This window comes from Falco biarmicus, chromosome 2 (assembly GCF_023638135.1).
Source record: "Falco biarmicus isolate bFalBia1 chromosome 2, bFalBia1.pri, whole genome shotgun sequence".
NCBI classification, from domain to species: Eukaryota; Metazoa; Chordata; class Aves; order Falconiformes; family Falconidae; genus Falco; species Falco biarmicus.
This window is the reverse complement of record NC_079289.1, coordinates 70402273-70418307: the sequence shown is the minus strand read 5'-3', so window position 1 is coordinate 70418307 and position 16035 is coordinate 70402273. Positions and strand designations below refer to the sequence as shown.

The 16035-nt window shown below is 43.0% G+C and overlaps 2 protein-coding genes across 6 annotated transcripts in view; one reads left to right on the top strand and one right to left on the bottom strand.

Moving 5' to 3' along the window:
- Positions 1-3283: 3283 nt before the first annotated feature.
- TXNDC9 (thioredoxin domain containing 9) lies at positions 3284-14783 on the bottom strand. 4 transcript variants are annotated; one of them, XM_056328604.1, is made up of 5 exons: positions 14674-14783; positions 12359-12575; positions 10010-10128; positions 7851-8105; positions 3284-4896 (listed from the first exon to the last, which is right to left on the bottom strand). In XM_056328604.1, exons 2-5 carry the CDS (start codon positions 12545-12547, stop codon positions 4779-4781), a joined length of 681 nt encoding a protein of 226 aa, XP_056184579.1. In that variant the 5' UTR covers positions 12548-12575; positions 14674-14783; the 3' UTR covers positions 3284-4778. The 4 variants fall into 4 exon arrangements, with proteins under 4 accessions (XP_056184579.1, XP_056184578.1, XP_056184580.1 ...); XM_056328603.1 differs by lacking the exon at positions 14674-14783 and adding an exon at positions 14267-14325; XM_056328605.1 differs by lacking the exon at positions 14674-14783 and adding an exon at positions 14274-14295.
- A 26-nt stretch (positions 14784-14809) lies between these two features.
- EIF5B (eukaryotic translation initiation factor 5B) overlaps positions 14810-16035 on the top strand; it is a 39237-nt gene continuing 38011 nt past the window's right edge. Inside the window, exon 1 of one of the 2 annotated variants that reach the window (XM_056328600.1) lies at positions 14810-14986. The gene's annotated coding sequence lies outside the window, so the exon portion shown is untranslated. Of the gene's footprint in view, positions 14987-15380; positions 15592-16035 lie in introns of those variants that run through there. The other variant, XM_056328601.1, reaches the window with a different exon arrangement.

The window sequence follows — 16035 nt, the reverse complement described above, 5'->3', positions numbered from 1 at the left end:
TTCACTGTGAGGATGGTGAGACACTGGCACAGGTTTCCCAGAGAAGCTGTGGATGCCCCATCCCTGGCAGTGTCCAAGGCCAGGCTGGATGGGGCTCTGGGCAACCTGGTCTAGTGGAAGGTGCCCCTGCCCATGGCAGGGGACTTGGAACTGGATGATCTTTAAGGTCCCTTCCAACCCCAACCGTTCTATGATTCTATGATAACAATTAAAGAGCATTTCTGTGTGCTTGGAATTCATGATACGTAGCATTGAGGACTGTCAACGTTTTAGAAACCAAACAGGAAACAATTTCAGACTTTTTTCTAGGGCAGCTCACTAATGAAAGAAATAATTAGCAAGGAGGAAGAAGATCAGGAAAGGAATGAACGTGGCTTTGTGTATTACAATCATCTAACTTTCATACAATGTCATCTTGGGAAAAAGCCAATGGTTACTGCAAACTGCATCGCTGGTGAAGCAGGTAAGTTAATTTTAAAACCTTTTTTATAAGAGTCACATGCTGAAATCATACCACCAGGCAGATGATGTCCGAACAGGTTGTGTTCAAAAAGGTGAAGTATGTTAACGCAGATTGAACACTGAGCTGACACAGCTGCATGTCTCTTGGATCAGTGGTGGTTTATTTTAGGCAGCTCAAGCCAGGGCTGTGATAGCTAACACAAAAAACCATAGCCCTAGAATACGCACCTCATGGGATCGCTAAAAGCAAGTTTTCTTAAATACTCTCCACCAACAAGCATTAAATATCTCTCAGTGTGCATGCACTTGAAATGAATCCATCACATTTGAACAAGGTTTTTTTGGGCGATGCTCTGGTCTCCTGTGTACTACTTCAGCCAGATTGACGCATCAGCTTAAACTGAAGAAGGTATGGGCATACATTCCCTTGCTCTGCAGGGGGACAGATAACAAGGAACATCTGGGAGATGGAATGTCTTGGATCACCACAATCATATTAGATAGGCTTAACACTGAAGGCTCGACTCCAAAGCACAATCCCAGAACAAAAGATCAGAGTAGACCTTCAGAGCAGTGATTTGCTCAAATGTGGTGGAACCCATCTACCTATTTATCCTTTAAAGGGGGCTCAGGGGCAACATCCCCCTCAGAAATGTTCTAAAATACTCTACTGTAACATCAAGTATCCTCCACTTCTGATTCCTAAAAGCTTTCCTTAAACTCTGGAGCGTAACCCTCACTCTCAAAACATCGTATCCTGCTGTTCTAAAGAGACAGACAGATCAACCCACTATCGACAGATTTTTCCATTAAAAAGTTGGAATACACAGCTATTGAGGGTGCAGTGAGTACAGAAACCGTATTATTTCTGCATCAGATTGTGCTTGGTTTTTTGTATCTGAGAAAAAATGACTGCATCCCACACACTGGGTTGAGGACACCGGCTTTACTCTTACATGGAAGACAAAGGGCTTGTTTTAGAAACTGTACTGTTGTTCAAAGCCCAAATTTTCTACAGAAATTTCTGTAGCAAAGTATTCCTTTTAGAACTTCTAGACAGGAAATAGCACTATGTGGATTACTTGGAACCAAGGACCGAAGGCATCCATTCATCTTTCAAGTCAGCCTCCCTCAATGACCCCTAATTACACTTGTAGACAATCCAACCTATTAATGGGATCAGAGAGCGGCTGCTCAGTTGTTGCCCTCTCCAGGGTTTGTTTCTTATCCCACCTTTTTCAGGCACCAGACTTCTTCACACTTCCCAAATCCAAAAGCTCAACTCAGCACTTAACTTCCAGGTAGATTTCTTGAGCAGACTGTCAGAAGCATAACATGGGATCAATCAGCGATCAGAGTGCCCAGTCAAGTCCAAATAATCTAGCATTAAAAGCTGAACACGTATCTTATTTGGTTATTATTGTCTGCATGCATTTCTTTAATGATTACTTCACGCAAGCATCAAGCAGACTTAAGCATTAATCATTACTAAAGTTACATGCTGACTTCCTGCATAAGCCCCATAACTTCAAAAGCTATACATGAACATTTCTCATCTCTTTATTGTGTAATACCCTTTCATGGCTAACGCATGCCAGACCAAGTACCATTTTTTTGTGATTAGTCTAGGCTCAGGAACCTTACTAAGTCATGTCCTTATATATACGGTCTGTCTGCTGTAAGCAATTAATCGCATGCAACCTGCATCCTTTCTAGATACTGCACATCATCATCATCTTCTCATCTATCAGCCATACTGCCACTCATTCGCTGTTGACAACGTTAACTTTGTGCTTTTCAAGCCTGCACACCTGACACGTTTGAGCTGGTGATCTCTGTATCGTTTACACTTCTAGCTTGCTGACGCAGGTCTTATTACCGTGGACACTTCATTATTTAATCTGCACTGCAAAAGCACTGAGCTCTCTTGCAGAAGAGTAATTTGCTTCTCACTACTCAAATTAGAAGAATTTTCCAGTTCTTAAGAGAATTTTTAACTTTCATCCAAAATAAAATTCTTGGATTTGGATTGTTCATCTCAAAGTAATATGCAGATCAGGAATGGAGACCAAGAGGACCGTTTGAAGATGCTTTTAATCTATATTCAGGACAGGAAATGCAGAAAGCAGACATGAAAGCAAAGACTTGAAGCAGACTCATCTATGAGGCTGCTGCTTCACAATAAATTTAAACTTATAGCACAAAGTGTCTCAACTTCCCCTTTCACCCAAACCACACATTCCTTTAAACTCCTTGGATCAGCACTGGAGCACGTGTGGCCATATTACAAGCCAAATGAAGGAAGAGGTCCAACTGAAGATTAACCTAGAAAAAAATCAGCATCTTACACGAAACCACAGACTCTGACCAGGATTTGCATTGAGTTTGTAATGGGACTATTCACACACGGAACTGAATAACCTCGAACAACGCACCATGCTGGAATCCTGACAAGCCCACATGTGTTTCCACACAGGACGCCAACTACCTTAGACATGATTTTCTACTTCCACAGCCTATTCAACATAACTAGTACTCAGAGATTAAGTCCTGCTAAGCCATTCTTAAAAATACAGCTGGAACATTGGTTTCCTAAATCAAATTTCATGCAACTGGATGAAAAAAACCTACAAAAACAACAAACATTTTCTAGCGCATTTAGAGAGTTTGTGTATTAAAAAGGAGATCAACTCAAAGCAAGCTTACTTTATGCTTCTAGTAGATCAACAGGCAGCTATCTTAAGCTGATTGCCCTCTCAAAGTGATGTTGTAATGCTAGACTGAACTGTATGTAGTTTGCTAGAAATCCAGAAACAGCACATGCAACTTTCTGATGGACTTTATTAAAAGAAAAAATGATTAACCCACAGCACCTAGACCACGTTATTCGAAAGGATGCAAACGTCAATGTTAGAATTAAAATAATTTTATTTCAATGTACATGAACAGAAATAAAATATAATTTTTTAAACTTACTTACAGAGATATATTGCTGGGCTGGCCCAAGGCAGCTAGACTGACTAGACCCACTTCACTGCTTTCTGGACCAACTGGATTCAAAGTACTACCTCAAAAGGGTCCTTCAGCACAAAGCAAACTATTTTTTTGTTTTTGAAAACTAGAAGAAGACTCATCAACTCTTCACCTAGCCAGAAATTTTAGTGTGTTCCAAGGAAGATCCCCCTTGAAAATTCTGTCCATTACTGAAGAACAGTACACAGCATGTGGCACTATATCTAAAATTAATGGATCAAGGTTTCTCCCAAATACTCTATTCTATTCTACTCTCTTGTACAAAGCATCTGCTATAAAATCCACACATTCAAACCCACAGAATTACACAAACGCATGACCAAGGCTGTTTTCAATATCCTTGTTGCTATGTGTATTACCTGCTGTATCAGCTTTAACATGCAGTGTACATACGTGGTAAAAGGGCATTTCTCTTGACCATCTTATCTTAGAATTCGCAGAAATTACAATTGTTTTTACAACTTATAGTGCAATGTAGTTGTTATTCAGTGTCATAATATGGCACCATAAGATAAGCAATAATTTGTTAAAATGCACAATTCCTCTACTAATAATTTTGTGGTGCTTAACTGATATTATAAGTAGTAATAAATTTAAAAAGACAACTGGAAGAGGAGGTGATAGCAAAAAACCTTTTAAAAAACTGTTTATCACCTCCTTTACTAAAGAAAATTAGAAAAAAAAGCAGAGCTGTCAGATTCAAGGAAAACAACAGGAAGTAGTTCTTCACACAACACAGTTAAACTGTGGACTCCTTGCCATAAGATTTGGATGCTAGGATACTATGAGGATTTAAAGAGATTATTCTTCCACAATTTTAACCAGCAAATGCTCTCAGATACAGAGTTCCCCAATCCACAGACTGCTTAAAGTATAATCCGGGGAAGCATTGCTATCTGCTCACTCTGTTATAACTCTTCCTTGCGCACCTGCTTTTGGCCACTGAGACTGGATGCTGGGCCAGAGGGACCTTTGGTCTGACTTGGTACAGTTGCTTTAACAGTTACTTCAAAACACTTCACAAACTTATACTCAAGACAAAGTTCATCGTATGCCATGTTATTTAGTTAGAAGGACTCAGACCTTTAAATTACAAATGACTTCCAAAAGAGGAAAAAGAAAACTTAAGCTTTTTTCTGCTATGACTCAGTTGTATAAAACTGTATAGAAAAATGCGCATTATGTGCAGATGTAATGAAAAGCAGTAAGCTTTATAAAAAACATTCTTAGAAATGTACCAAGCATAAACAAAAGATGATTTACAAATACATTTAGCTGTTCTTCTAGTCATCATCAGAATCTGAATCATATTTCTTTCCTCTGATGGTCTTCTTATCCAACTTCATAAAGCTTGTTCCAAATTTCTTTTGACTTTGAAAAGGTGGGTCCATCAAGTTTCCACTAGAGGAAAAGAGTAAGACATGTTGATTAAAGCCATATTCGTGCAGACAAGCAGCAGCATCTCTAACTACCTATCTCTCCAGAAAAACACTGTAAAAGAACACAACCCCTGCTCACTAAAGCCACTCTAAGTAGCATTGCGGTGTTGCCTAGCACAGCATATCCTGGAGAACTGTAGTTAAGATAGGAGTACAAGTGTAAACAGCACCTGTGAGTGGAGCTCTAGAGAAAAACTGTCTGAGAGGGCTTTTGCTGCAAACTAACCACGCTAAAGACAACCATCTGTCAGATTCAACAGTAACCAGTGAATTACAGAGATTTTTCCAAACCAACAAGGAGTCAGAAATACAAAAGCAGCCAAAATTTTGTAACAGGGACTTTGGAATAGAAACAGATGCATCAAAACTGGGTTTTGTACTTCCAGAAGTCACCGTATACTTCTCTGCAAAGGCCAGGCAGTGCAGCTTCCCCATCAGACGCTGCACTCTCGAGGGACTCACGCCTCTATGTGCATGTCTGACCCTGCAGGGGGTTTCTCAGCACCCATGTAGGTCCATGGGTTGTTGAGAACAGCAGGTGTTCACACAAAGCTGGAGCAACCATACCTCCTACAGCAGGGGTGCGCAAGGAGAGGAATCCCCTCCCCTTGCTCAGAAAAGGGTGTGTGTGCTTTCACTCATGTGACCTGTGAAGGCGGTTTGCCTCAGTGAACAAGCAATTAGAAACTTCTGAAATTAGCTATAGAAGGGTGTTTAAAAATTTGTAGGTATTAACACTTTATAAATAACATTTTGCCAATATTGATCCTAAATGTACAGTTCAGTGACTGCCAGTTAATTACATGTCAGTAATAAGTCAACACACCACTTCAATACTGATTTTGGTCAAACAATGTGACCTGAACAATTCCTTCCCTAAATACGGTACATCCTTTCATCATCTTCTGTCCTGCAGGCTGAAGGAAAAGAACTGTTTCAAGGCTCTCAGGATGACTATCTCCTTTTCAGGAACTCCACAGAGAAGGACATTACATTCAGGGCAGTGTGGAAATGCAAAGCTTGTACATAAATGGATGTATCCTGGAATGGATCTCCTGGGCTGTGCAGATATGGTGGCTCCTTCTGCAAAGCCAGGGTACCAAACTTAGGATCTGGCAAGATGAACAAAGAATGAAAGAACTCCTGCACTCCACAAGAAGCTGGGAAGGGAACACACAGTACTAGTAAAGTAAGAAGTAAAATTACGCTGTAGGCCAATGTACTAACACTTAGCAAATTCAATGCAGCTTGGTACAACTCCACTGAAAGATTTTTCCCATGAAAGGCTGTTGCTGTCTAGAATTTATATCCAAGCTGTCTTTGACTCCTCTGCATATTTGCTTCTTACTGAAATGGGAAGTGGGTATGTTACCGATTAGTTAATAAGTTAAAATCGATTGATTCTATTTGATTAATTAATTGATTTTATAAAATCATATAATAGAGTTAAAATGTAGAAGGCTAAGAAAAAAAAAATTATAGGAAACTTGCATATACGCAATAAGAGACGTTATGGAATCTTTTGTACGTCTTGTACCAAGGCTAGAAGAAGGGCCTGGAACTATTGTAATAACTCTAGGGTTGGAAGGTTCCATTGTATTTAACCAGTCTTCTGTACGCAGAGGTGCATTGAAATGTCAGAATATGAGATTAATGGGAACTGGGGAGAGTCGACTGGAACAGCTTATAGGTGCCTGCCAAGAAACTGTGAACTTTAGTAAAAAGGTAATTCCGGCAGGGGGAGATCGCGACCACCGACTCATATACCACCTACCCAAATTGTACCCTAGACCCATTTCTAGACCTTTCTAAGCTTTGCTGCGCATAATCGGATATAGGAGGAGAGTATGTAAATGATTTATGGGAAATGTGATGATTATGTATGAATAATTAATGAATATGTATGAATAAGTTCTATATATGGGATCTGATTATGGGACTTGGTGTGCGTTGATCGTGAGAGGACTCGCTCACGCACCCGGCCGTCAATAAAGAAGTGTCTGCTTATCTACATCACATTGGTGTCGATAAGTTCTTCATTCCGAGATTTCGGTAACAGGTATTACCACTTGTTTTGAATTATAAATTTTAATTTCAGATGTTTCAACAGCTTCTTTGCCTTTAAGATACAACGACACTTCTTGCCAAAATTTGGAAATTAAGAGATTGAAATAAATTCAGATAATGAAGTTTAAAATAAAAAAACCCACCAAACCCCAAAGACATTCAAAACAAAGAGCAACCTAAAAAGATAAAGGTGATGTTTTAGCCATGCTAGAAAGCACAGCAGAAAGTTCTGGTAAATGATTCTCTTGTAAAATTAGGCTATTGTGATGAGAGTTACCTTCTACTGCCTTCTGTCCTGTAGTCTTAAATGTGGGATTTATGGTGCTACACAAATAGTTTATCTGCACTTCTGCAACTTATTTTCACTTTTTGTACTGTTCACTGAAAAAAAATCCATAGTGATGTATGTAATATGGACTTAGATGCAGTTTAAGGATGACTTGCTGAGTTTTCTCTGAAGTGGACTAAAAATGCTCAAACTTTACTGCATTGCAACTGTGACATCTAAGCACCTACAGCTTCTATAGTTGATTTAGAAAGGATTACATTAGATGCACAGAGAGGCCATATCAAAGCAGCGTAGCTACTCTATACGCCTCACAACAAGAACTGTTTATTTTTATTACTGTACAAAAAGGACAACGCAACACTCACCGTAATGTCTCAATACTTTGACAAAGAGATACTCTTCCTTCCTTTGCCAAAGTACACAGATTAAGTAACTGTATTAAACCCTCACGTGCCTTAAGCATACACTGATAAGCCAAAGTCAAACTTTTACAGATTCTCCTAAGCGTGTTCTCCTTGTACTGTATCTGAAAATAAAACAATCACAAAACAATTAATTACCTGTAATTAATTATATCTGCACACCCTAATCTCCATTCTAAGGTCTCTGTAGTGAAATCATCAGTATTACCGAGATCAGTAAAGCCCACAACATAGTCTTGTGTTTTTCCATCTTTTACTAGTGCTAGAGTGGGAATTACTTTGATGCGCAGTCTCTCACACAAGAAAGGAGATTTTTCAGCATTTAATTTCAAGAATTTTGTCTCAATGTGCTTTTTTGCCAATACAGTTAAATGTTTGTCCATTATTTGGCACCTGTGGAAAAAAAACAAAACATACAGTGTTAGAATCAGTAAGATGAAGAATACATATTTTAGAGAAAGTTTAAAAGGAACAGTAAAGAGCTAGTTCTATCATGTTAACTCCTCAGATATGACCTTTGTAATTAAGAATTTTGTTTCAAGAGAAACTGTATCTCAAAGGTAGCTGGATCTAATGGCTAATAGAATAACAGCCTGAAGCACCTTACTGTACAATCATACCGTCAATTTCTCTAATTACTCCCACATACACCTGAAAGCCTCTCTCATTTCTTGAGGCATTTATTGATGAAACTTCCCTCTGGCTTCTGTTGTTCCTGCTCTAGCTTCACTGCCTGTCAGCTAGGAAAATTTCTGTATAACGATCTTCACATCTACAGAAAAGTACTCTCAACATGTTACAGCGTTTGTTTTTTTCAGTCACTACCTCCATAACTGAGATTCAGTAACTCACTGTACAGAAAAAAACCCCACAAGTTGTTTGCACAGACTGCTTCAGCAGTACTACAGGCAAAAAAACTTCACTCTTCTGCTGCAATGGAATAGAATGAACATACAATTATTGTTTCTCAGCTGAGGGACAGTGACATGAACTGCTCAAAATACTTGTCAGCGGCAAAGATTTGTGGACTTGTCACTTGCAATCTCAACTTTCTGGATTGTCGTCTTTAAGAGGTTTGGCTTAGCTGCATGAACTCTGTGATGTGACCATCCTTTAACTCAAGGAGAGCCGAGCAGATCAAAAAGCTGGAGTGGGCAAGGATGAAAGCAACTTGATACTGTGCTTGGTAAACCCGACACACTAGCTTCAAGCTGGTTGTCAGCATGACACATTTTGCCAACAACTTCCTCTAAAGTGCTTTTTCCTATCTGAGTCTACAGACTCTGTTGGTTCAACAAACAAGAACTAAACTACCCAAACCTGTTCTGAGCTACTTTATTTGTAGCGACAATCTTTCAGATTCTTTAAGGAAAAGCTAGCTAAATACAACCACCTCAGATATTTCTGAAACTTAAAACATTTAACTTAGAAAATGTAAGATCAGATACCTCACTGCATAATCCAGCATTGACCTCTTCCAATTCCTCACATTGAGGCTGTCTCCATTTATATTCCATAAACTAGGGAAGATAACATCTTGGGGGAAAAACACCCCAATCAACCAAAACCAGGATAACCGCCTCTTCAACAAACTACTCTACTTTGCAATTGTATTTTAACATAAGATAATGAGATAGACCCACTGGGGAACAGCCTATAACCCACAACTTCTGAAATTCTTCCAGGGTACTGGGAGATCTTATTTTAGGCTTCTGTTCTGACTCAGGACATATTCTCAGATCTAGATGTCTCATACCCTAAAAAAATCACATAATCACAAAGGCACAGACACAAAGGGAAAGCAGCTGCAATCGGTATCCACAGATCCTTTCAAAGCAAAAGGTTAAACTGTAAAGATGCCTAGACAAGTTTTTGTTTATATTTTAATTTTTGTTTGCCAGAACCATCCAGAATATCTCTGTATGAAAGTGCTTAAGTGATCTTTTTGAAATGCTGATCCTCCATGGTCACTACGTTCACAGACCTGGCTCCCTCAACCTAAATCAATAACAAAAGATAGCACTCTCAAATATTGGCAAAAAAGTTACACATTTATATTCTAATCAACTATGTAACAGAGTATTAATTGCTGTCAAATCATGCTCAGATTAACTAGAATGGAAAAAAATATTTAAAAAAATCAAATGTCTTGAGAAGGGAGCGAGATTTGGAAAATGAAGGAATTTGAATAGTTCTAAAAATGCCTACTTGTGGGATTTGAAAGAACAAAGGAACATGTCTGGTTTTGTAGGCATCTATAAACAAAAGGTTTCTTAAGCACAGCTTATTTACCATACCTGAACGTTGTATCTCTATAGAAATGGCAAATCACGTTTTTACTTTCTTTGACTTCTTGGAAAAAGTCTCTCTCACTTGGGATTTCTCTGTATTCTCCATGTCCTTTTGAAAGCCACTCCTAGCGGAAAACATAAAAGGAAATAATTAGTATGGAGTTTGTTAGTCCTGCAAGCTCTAGAGCTTTTAAGAAAAATTAAGGAGGGGGCCTGTAGCGGAAACCCATTTCACACAGTAACAGAAGGAGGAACAAATTACTTCTTCCCCTTTAGTTCAGTTTTCAAAATACACAAATCCCACTAGGCTAGACAATACTTTTGGGTTGCCTCTTTCTCAACAACAGACAGGTGGTTGAGCAGTAAGGCTACCTTATTTGGAAATACAAAACTTGTACAGAGCTGCATAAATTTCTGCAGCGCACCCTCTCAGTAAGACTAGACTAGTTCAAAGAGAACACCAACGACAGAAAATTCCCAGCATTTGAAAACTGCTAATTGACAGCTTGGGCTCTCTAAAAGGTTTTTGTACAATCAAAGAACTCTTGTCTAAAACTGATATAAGTCATTACATGTGTTAAAAAGTAGATTTCTTCTACTTTTTCCCTCTACGAAAAAACCCTATTAACTCACCTGTAAGAGATGATATTTATCTATCAAACATACACTGAAGGTATCATAATATGAGCCAGGCTTCCAGAACACAGATGCATACCATCAGTCATAAAGTGCACAGAGAAACTGAATTTCACAAGCTAAAATTTACTCGCAACTTCAAAACCTGCCTGATTAAATGTGCAAATACAGTTTAGAAACAGCTAATTGTTTAGATTTTCAACAAATGCACTTAAATAAAACCCCAGCTTCTACAATACTAACAGTTAATTGTAGTGTATTAAAACAGTACAGACTAAGCTAAACGATTATAACTAGTGCAATATGACAGAATTCGACAAAAAACTAGTTTCTGGTGGGGTGGGGCCAGAAATTAGATAAATCACTGTTCTTGATCTTCCAGTTTTGTCTTAGCAGAGTGGGGGTGGGGGGAAAGAAAGAAAAAGATTTTCAAGCAAACCAAAATACTCTGTAAGCTACATTAGGATAGGACAAAGAACTTCCTGAATATTGTACAGATCAAAAATGCACAGAAGTATAAGCACATGAAGGAGTCATTATGATGCAAATCAAGAACTGACTTATCCTTCACAGTGGGTATGCATTAATTCCCCTCTGCCCAATCCTATTCCAGGATAGTGTGGCAGCATACTCCTTTTACTGAGTAGCATCCTACTTCAAATTTGCGTTTGAAAAACACGTAAGAGTGACTTGAGATCAACAGACATGAACAAGTTTTCACAGAAGAACTACCACATGTTCACATCCAAGAACATCCAAGTAGTATGACTTCTGAAAAAGGAAAACACTAGAATCAAATATAAACTGAACTTCTGAAGACAAGCAAATAGCGTGCCACTTTCTCTACTTCTGTGTTCAGAGAATCAAAGTTGCTAACCGTGCCATGACATTTCACCACATTCCTGTCTCAAAGCATGACATTAGCTTTTATGGGTTCCACCATAGACAGAGCATCTCCTTTTGACTCAGTTGTCTGCCCCCCAACCCAGTCTATTTCTTTGTTTACATTTGCTTAGACAGAGCAAGCTAAGAAACCTGTGGCTTCCATACTCATAATTCAGGTCTCACACCATATGTTACCAAAATTTTGGTGAGAACTACATTCAGAGTGACTTTTTGGGGAGCATAAAGACCACAATTTACCATGAGGTATCAGGGACCAAAGCAGCACTTCTTTCCTGCAAGAAGAAATGAGCAGTTGTACAAAGACAACATCTTATTGGGTTTGGAGTGGGACAAAGGATTCCACCCCAGGAACAAGGAGAGACCCTGTATCGTTCTACAAAATAGCTTAAGAGAACAGCATGCATCACTTACATGCCATAAATAACAATCTCCAGAATTCAGAAGCTTAAGGACCCTAAAGGCTTACGATTATGTTGCCTACAAGGCTTATACTTCCAGATAGCAATGTTCAGTGAATATGGACATGTTCAAATCTTTGTATGAGACTCTTTATCCTATTCTTACTGTAAACAATCACAGAGGTCCTTCTCTCCTCCTGTTAAAAAAACACAAAGCATGCACACATGGACAGACACTTGCTTCCCTGGATAATTTAAAATTACTAAGTACAGAAAGGTGAGGAAGAAGAAAAGAAAAAACCACAAACCAACAAACCACCCCAAAACACTTAGGTCACATAGACAATTTCCCTAGGGTCTCCAAAAAGTCTATTACACTGTACACATCAGGAGTTTATACTACTACAGGAATTACTTGTTTCTGCTGCTGAGCCTTTTTTAGTGCCTCAAGCCTCCTTTGTTTAAGGCGTTCCAACTCATCTTCATCCATCTGGTCCAGCTTCTGCATTTCAGCATCCAGATGTTCTTCCACAACCTTGGTAGTCTGAAGTATTTCATTCTCCAGAACTTTTTGAAGTATTTCAACAGAGGTATCGGCAGCCATCTTTAACTAGAAAGTGAGCTCTTCAGAGCTGTGGAAATAGCGAGACATAGAATTAACATTTATACAAACAATTAAAAGCCTGACCTCTTTTACTTGCAGTTCACACTGGACAGAAACAAAATGCTATGCTATTTAAAGAGAACAGTAGATAGGTCTTTTCTGTATTGCAGCCCCCCTTGGAGAATACTTTCACAATGAACACGGATGGCAACAAAGATACCAGTCAAGTCCTATTCTCTTAACTCCAAAGGTAGGTGTTGAAAGTGCACAGAAACTTGAAATGACTTGTAAAGTCATTTGAAACTTGAAATGACTTGTAATGGGATATTAAAGTGTGCATTCAAAAATGAAGTAAAATTCACCAGTTCCAAAGGAATGCTCATCCTGAGCCAGATCCGCATACCTTTAATAAATATTCTGCAACTAGAAGATGCAATGGAAAGCTCCAAGCTGCTGGGAAGAGGTACAAGATGTCTCAGAACAAGTCTAAGCAATACCCAGTATGTAAGCTTCTGCCAGCAGTTGAAATTCAATTACTTTAAGTACTTGACGGATATTACTACATTTAAATCTGAATTAACACTCTTCTCAGGTAAAAGAAAGACAAGGCACTCAAGAGCAAATGCTTTAGGCCAATACACTGCTTAAGTTAGTACCAGAAAACTGCTATTGCAAACACTGCCCTATGGCGGCCAGCGAAATTATTTAAAAAACCCCAACAAACCACTACTTAATTGCTGTGTAAAAAAACAAACCTGAAATAATTTTATGTAAAATTCTCCCTGCCCAAACACTTCGAAAGGCACAAAATACTTTGATTGGGGTGCAGGAAGAGCTGGAGCAACATAATTGATTGTTCTCCCCAATAAACTTACATTACAAAAAACTAGCACTGTAACGAGTGAGTTTTGAAACAGGGACAGTGCGCGATATCACCCTAATCAGATTCTCAGCCTGCACGCTACTGATCTAATGTGCTGTATGTGGGGTTCAGGGTATGGCTGGCTGTATTTCAAAGCAGCCACACTGCCAGTGCCATTGGCTTTGTAAACACCTTGCATACAGAGGCAAGAAAGCATTTTAAGTAGCAATGGGCAAAGTACCAAGACCAAGGCAGCACTCCAAGTGTAATGTGACATCAGCAGTGCAAAGCCCGCTGCCACACACCCCTCGTGTCACAGCCACGCTCGCTGACCTGCAGCACCTTGCCCTGCGTCCCGCTACCCGAAGCTGCTGACTACAAAGTCACCGTTTTCTACCCCCCTTCCCCCTACTGCCAGAGGGCGTGAGACCCTCGCAGATCAAGGGCCACTCGGTCTTCAGGGGACAGAGGGACCCCTGCCCAGCCGAGGCAAAGGGAGGGCTGTCCTCCAAGCAAGCAGGAAAACGGGAAATCAACCCCAGCCAGTCCCCGCCACAGCCGGAGACCCCCAGAGGACTCCCGGCTCCCCACGACACCGAAGCCCGGGTGCCAACAACCGCCTCCTACGTAGCGGGGCACCTACACCCCAGGCCCACTCCCGGGGGACTCGGCCCCGCTGACGAGGCCGCGGTACGGTCCCGCTCCGCCCGGGAGGGTCCCAGAGGGCCTGCCCGCCGGCTGCGGGGCGGAGGCGGCACACCGCGCAGGCGCCGCTGTGGGGCCGCTAACAGACAACGGCCACCAGCCCGCCCGCTCCCCCAGCCCGCTCCTGGCGAGCTCTCCAGGAACGGTCTCACCTCGTACCGGCCGCGCCGCGCCGCGCCCCGCCGCTCGCCACCGGCACTCGCCCCGCCGCCGCCCGCCCCGCCACCACCCGCCCCGCCCGCCTGGCAAGCCGGCCGCGCCCCACCAACGTCTCGCGAGAGCCGCGGCGGGGCGGGGCCGGCTGCCGCGTGCGCGCGCAGGGCTCCCCGGCGCGTTCATTGGCCGGGGGCGGTGGGCGCGTCCCCGCGGCGGCCAGCGCGCATGCGCGGCGCAGGGTGGTTGCCGCACGGGCGGCAGGGGGGTGGGCGCGTGGGGGTCCTCTCCCCTTCCGCGCTGCAGCCCCGCCCCGCAGGGATTGCTGCTGCTCGGGCGCGCTGCCCGCCCCCGTCCTGCCCCGCTGCGGCCGCGCTCCTCCCGCCGTGCGCGGCCCTTGCTTCACCCTTCCCCGACCCGCCGGCCGGGCGCGGCCGGACTGCGGCGCAGCTCCGCTTCGGGCCGCGGGCCTCCCGCCGCCGCGCTGCTCCGGGCGGGGCCTGGCAGCCAGGGGGCGTGTCCCGCCCCGCCCCTTCCCTCACCTCAGCGTGCGGGCGCGGGGGCCGCCGGCGGCAGCTGGGGGGGCTCGCTGCCGCCTCTCCGGGGACTCCTTCTGGGGGTTGGGCGTGTGAGGCCGAGCCCCCCACGGGGAGTCGGGGCGCGGCGGGGACGTAACGGCCGGGAGCTGCGGGGCCGGCCCCCTGGAGCGATGCCGTGAGGTAAGGGCGGCCCGCGCGGCGCCTCGGCGGGGGCAGGCGGGGCTAGCGGGGGCCGGGCTGCGGCGCGGGTCGGCCAGGCCGCTCCGGCAGTCGCGCTGAGAAGACGGCTGCCTGAAGCAGCCGGGGCTTGTCTTGTTGCTCTTGCCCGTGCGCTTGAAGATCCACAGGTTTAAATAATGGGATATTAAAGTGTGTTTTCAAAAAACCCAAAGTGTTCTGCTTTCTTGTTTCCTGGAAATGTGACTCTTCGGTACCGAAGTGCGCTGGTGATGAGGGTGGGGTGGGAAGATAAACGTGGCTTTATCTGCAGTCGGCTGGGAGAGGCTGATAAGGGCTGACAGCTGTATAAAGGCAGAGGGAGGTAGGAAGTGAGGATTTTAGGCTCGTGAAGGAAGATGGAGGTGGTGGTCCTGAGGCTGAAAGATAAAAGAGAACAGTAAGGCTTGCTCAGCCCGCAAAAGGAGTTACTGTAACGAGGGGGGTGACAACAACGGAAAACGTGCAGCTCTCAAAGCACATGAAGTAGCCCGATGCCTGTGATCCCTGTGATTGTTGTTATCCCTGCTCCATCTTGCTTTGCACTGGAGCAACGTGACTGTGAGGAGGTGGGTTTGCACCTGAGAGCCCCACTGCCATAATACACAGCGTTTGCTGCCTGTAACTGCCGTATTTCTGTGAATGTCGGCTGTCTTCTGCCCCACTGCAGCAGTATCCAGGCTCTCCTGTGAGAGGGTGCAGCACCCTTTTCAGCAGTCGTGCTGCAAGACTTCTTGGAGGGGAGAGGGTGAAAAAACTTTGTACGCTTAGAAAATTTGGCAAGAGAAGAAAATACCGTATTTTTAATATTGCTGCCCGGCAGCCAAACTTCCTGCAGGGGAACCTCTTGTGGTTCATTATTGAGCTGAGTTTGTTTGTTGCTTCTGCACTGAGTGGTACCCAAGCCTGTCCCCCGGTTTTGGTGGGAGGCCAGCCACCACGGAGTCAGATGGCAGATTTTTGTGGTGTACTCTCACCTCCGGTGGGGAGAAGTGCTGGGGGTGAAGGCCCAG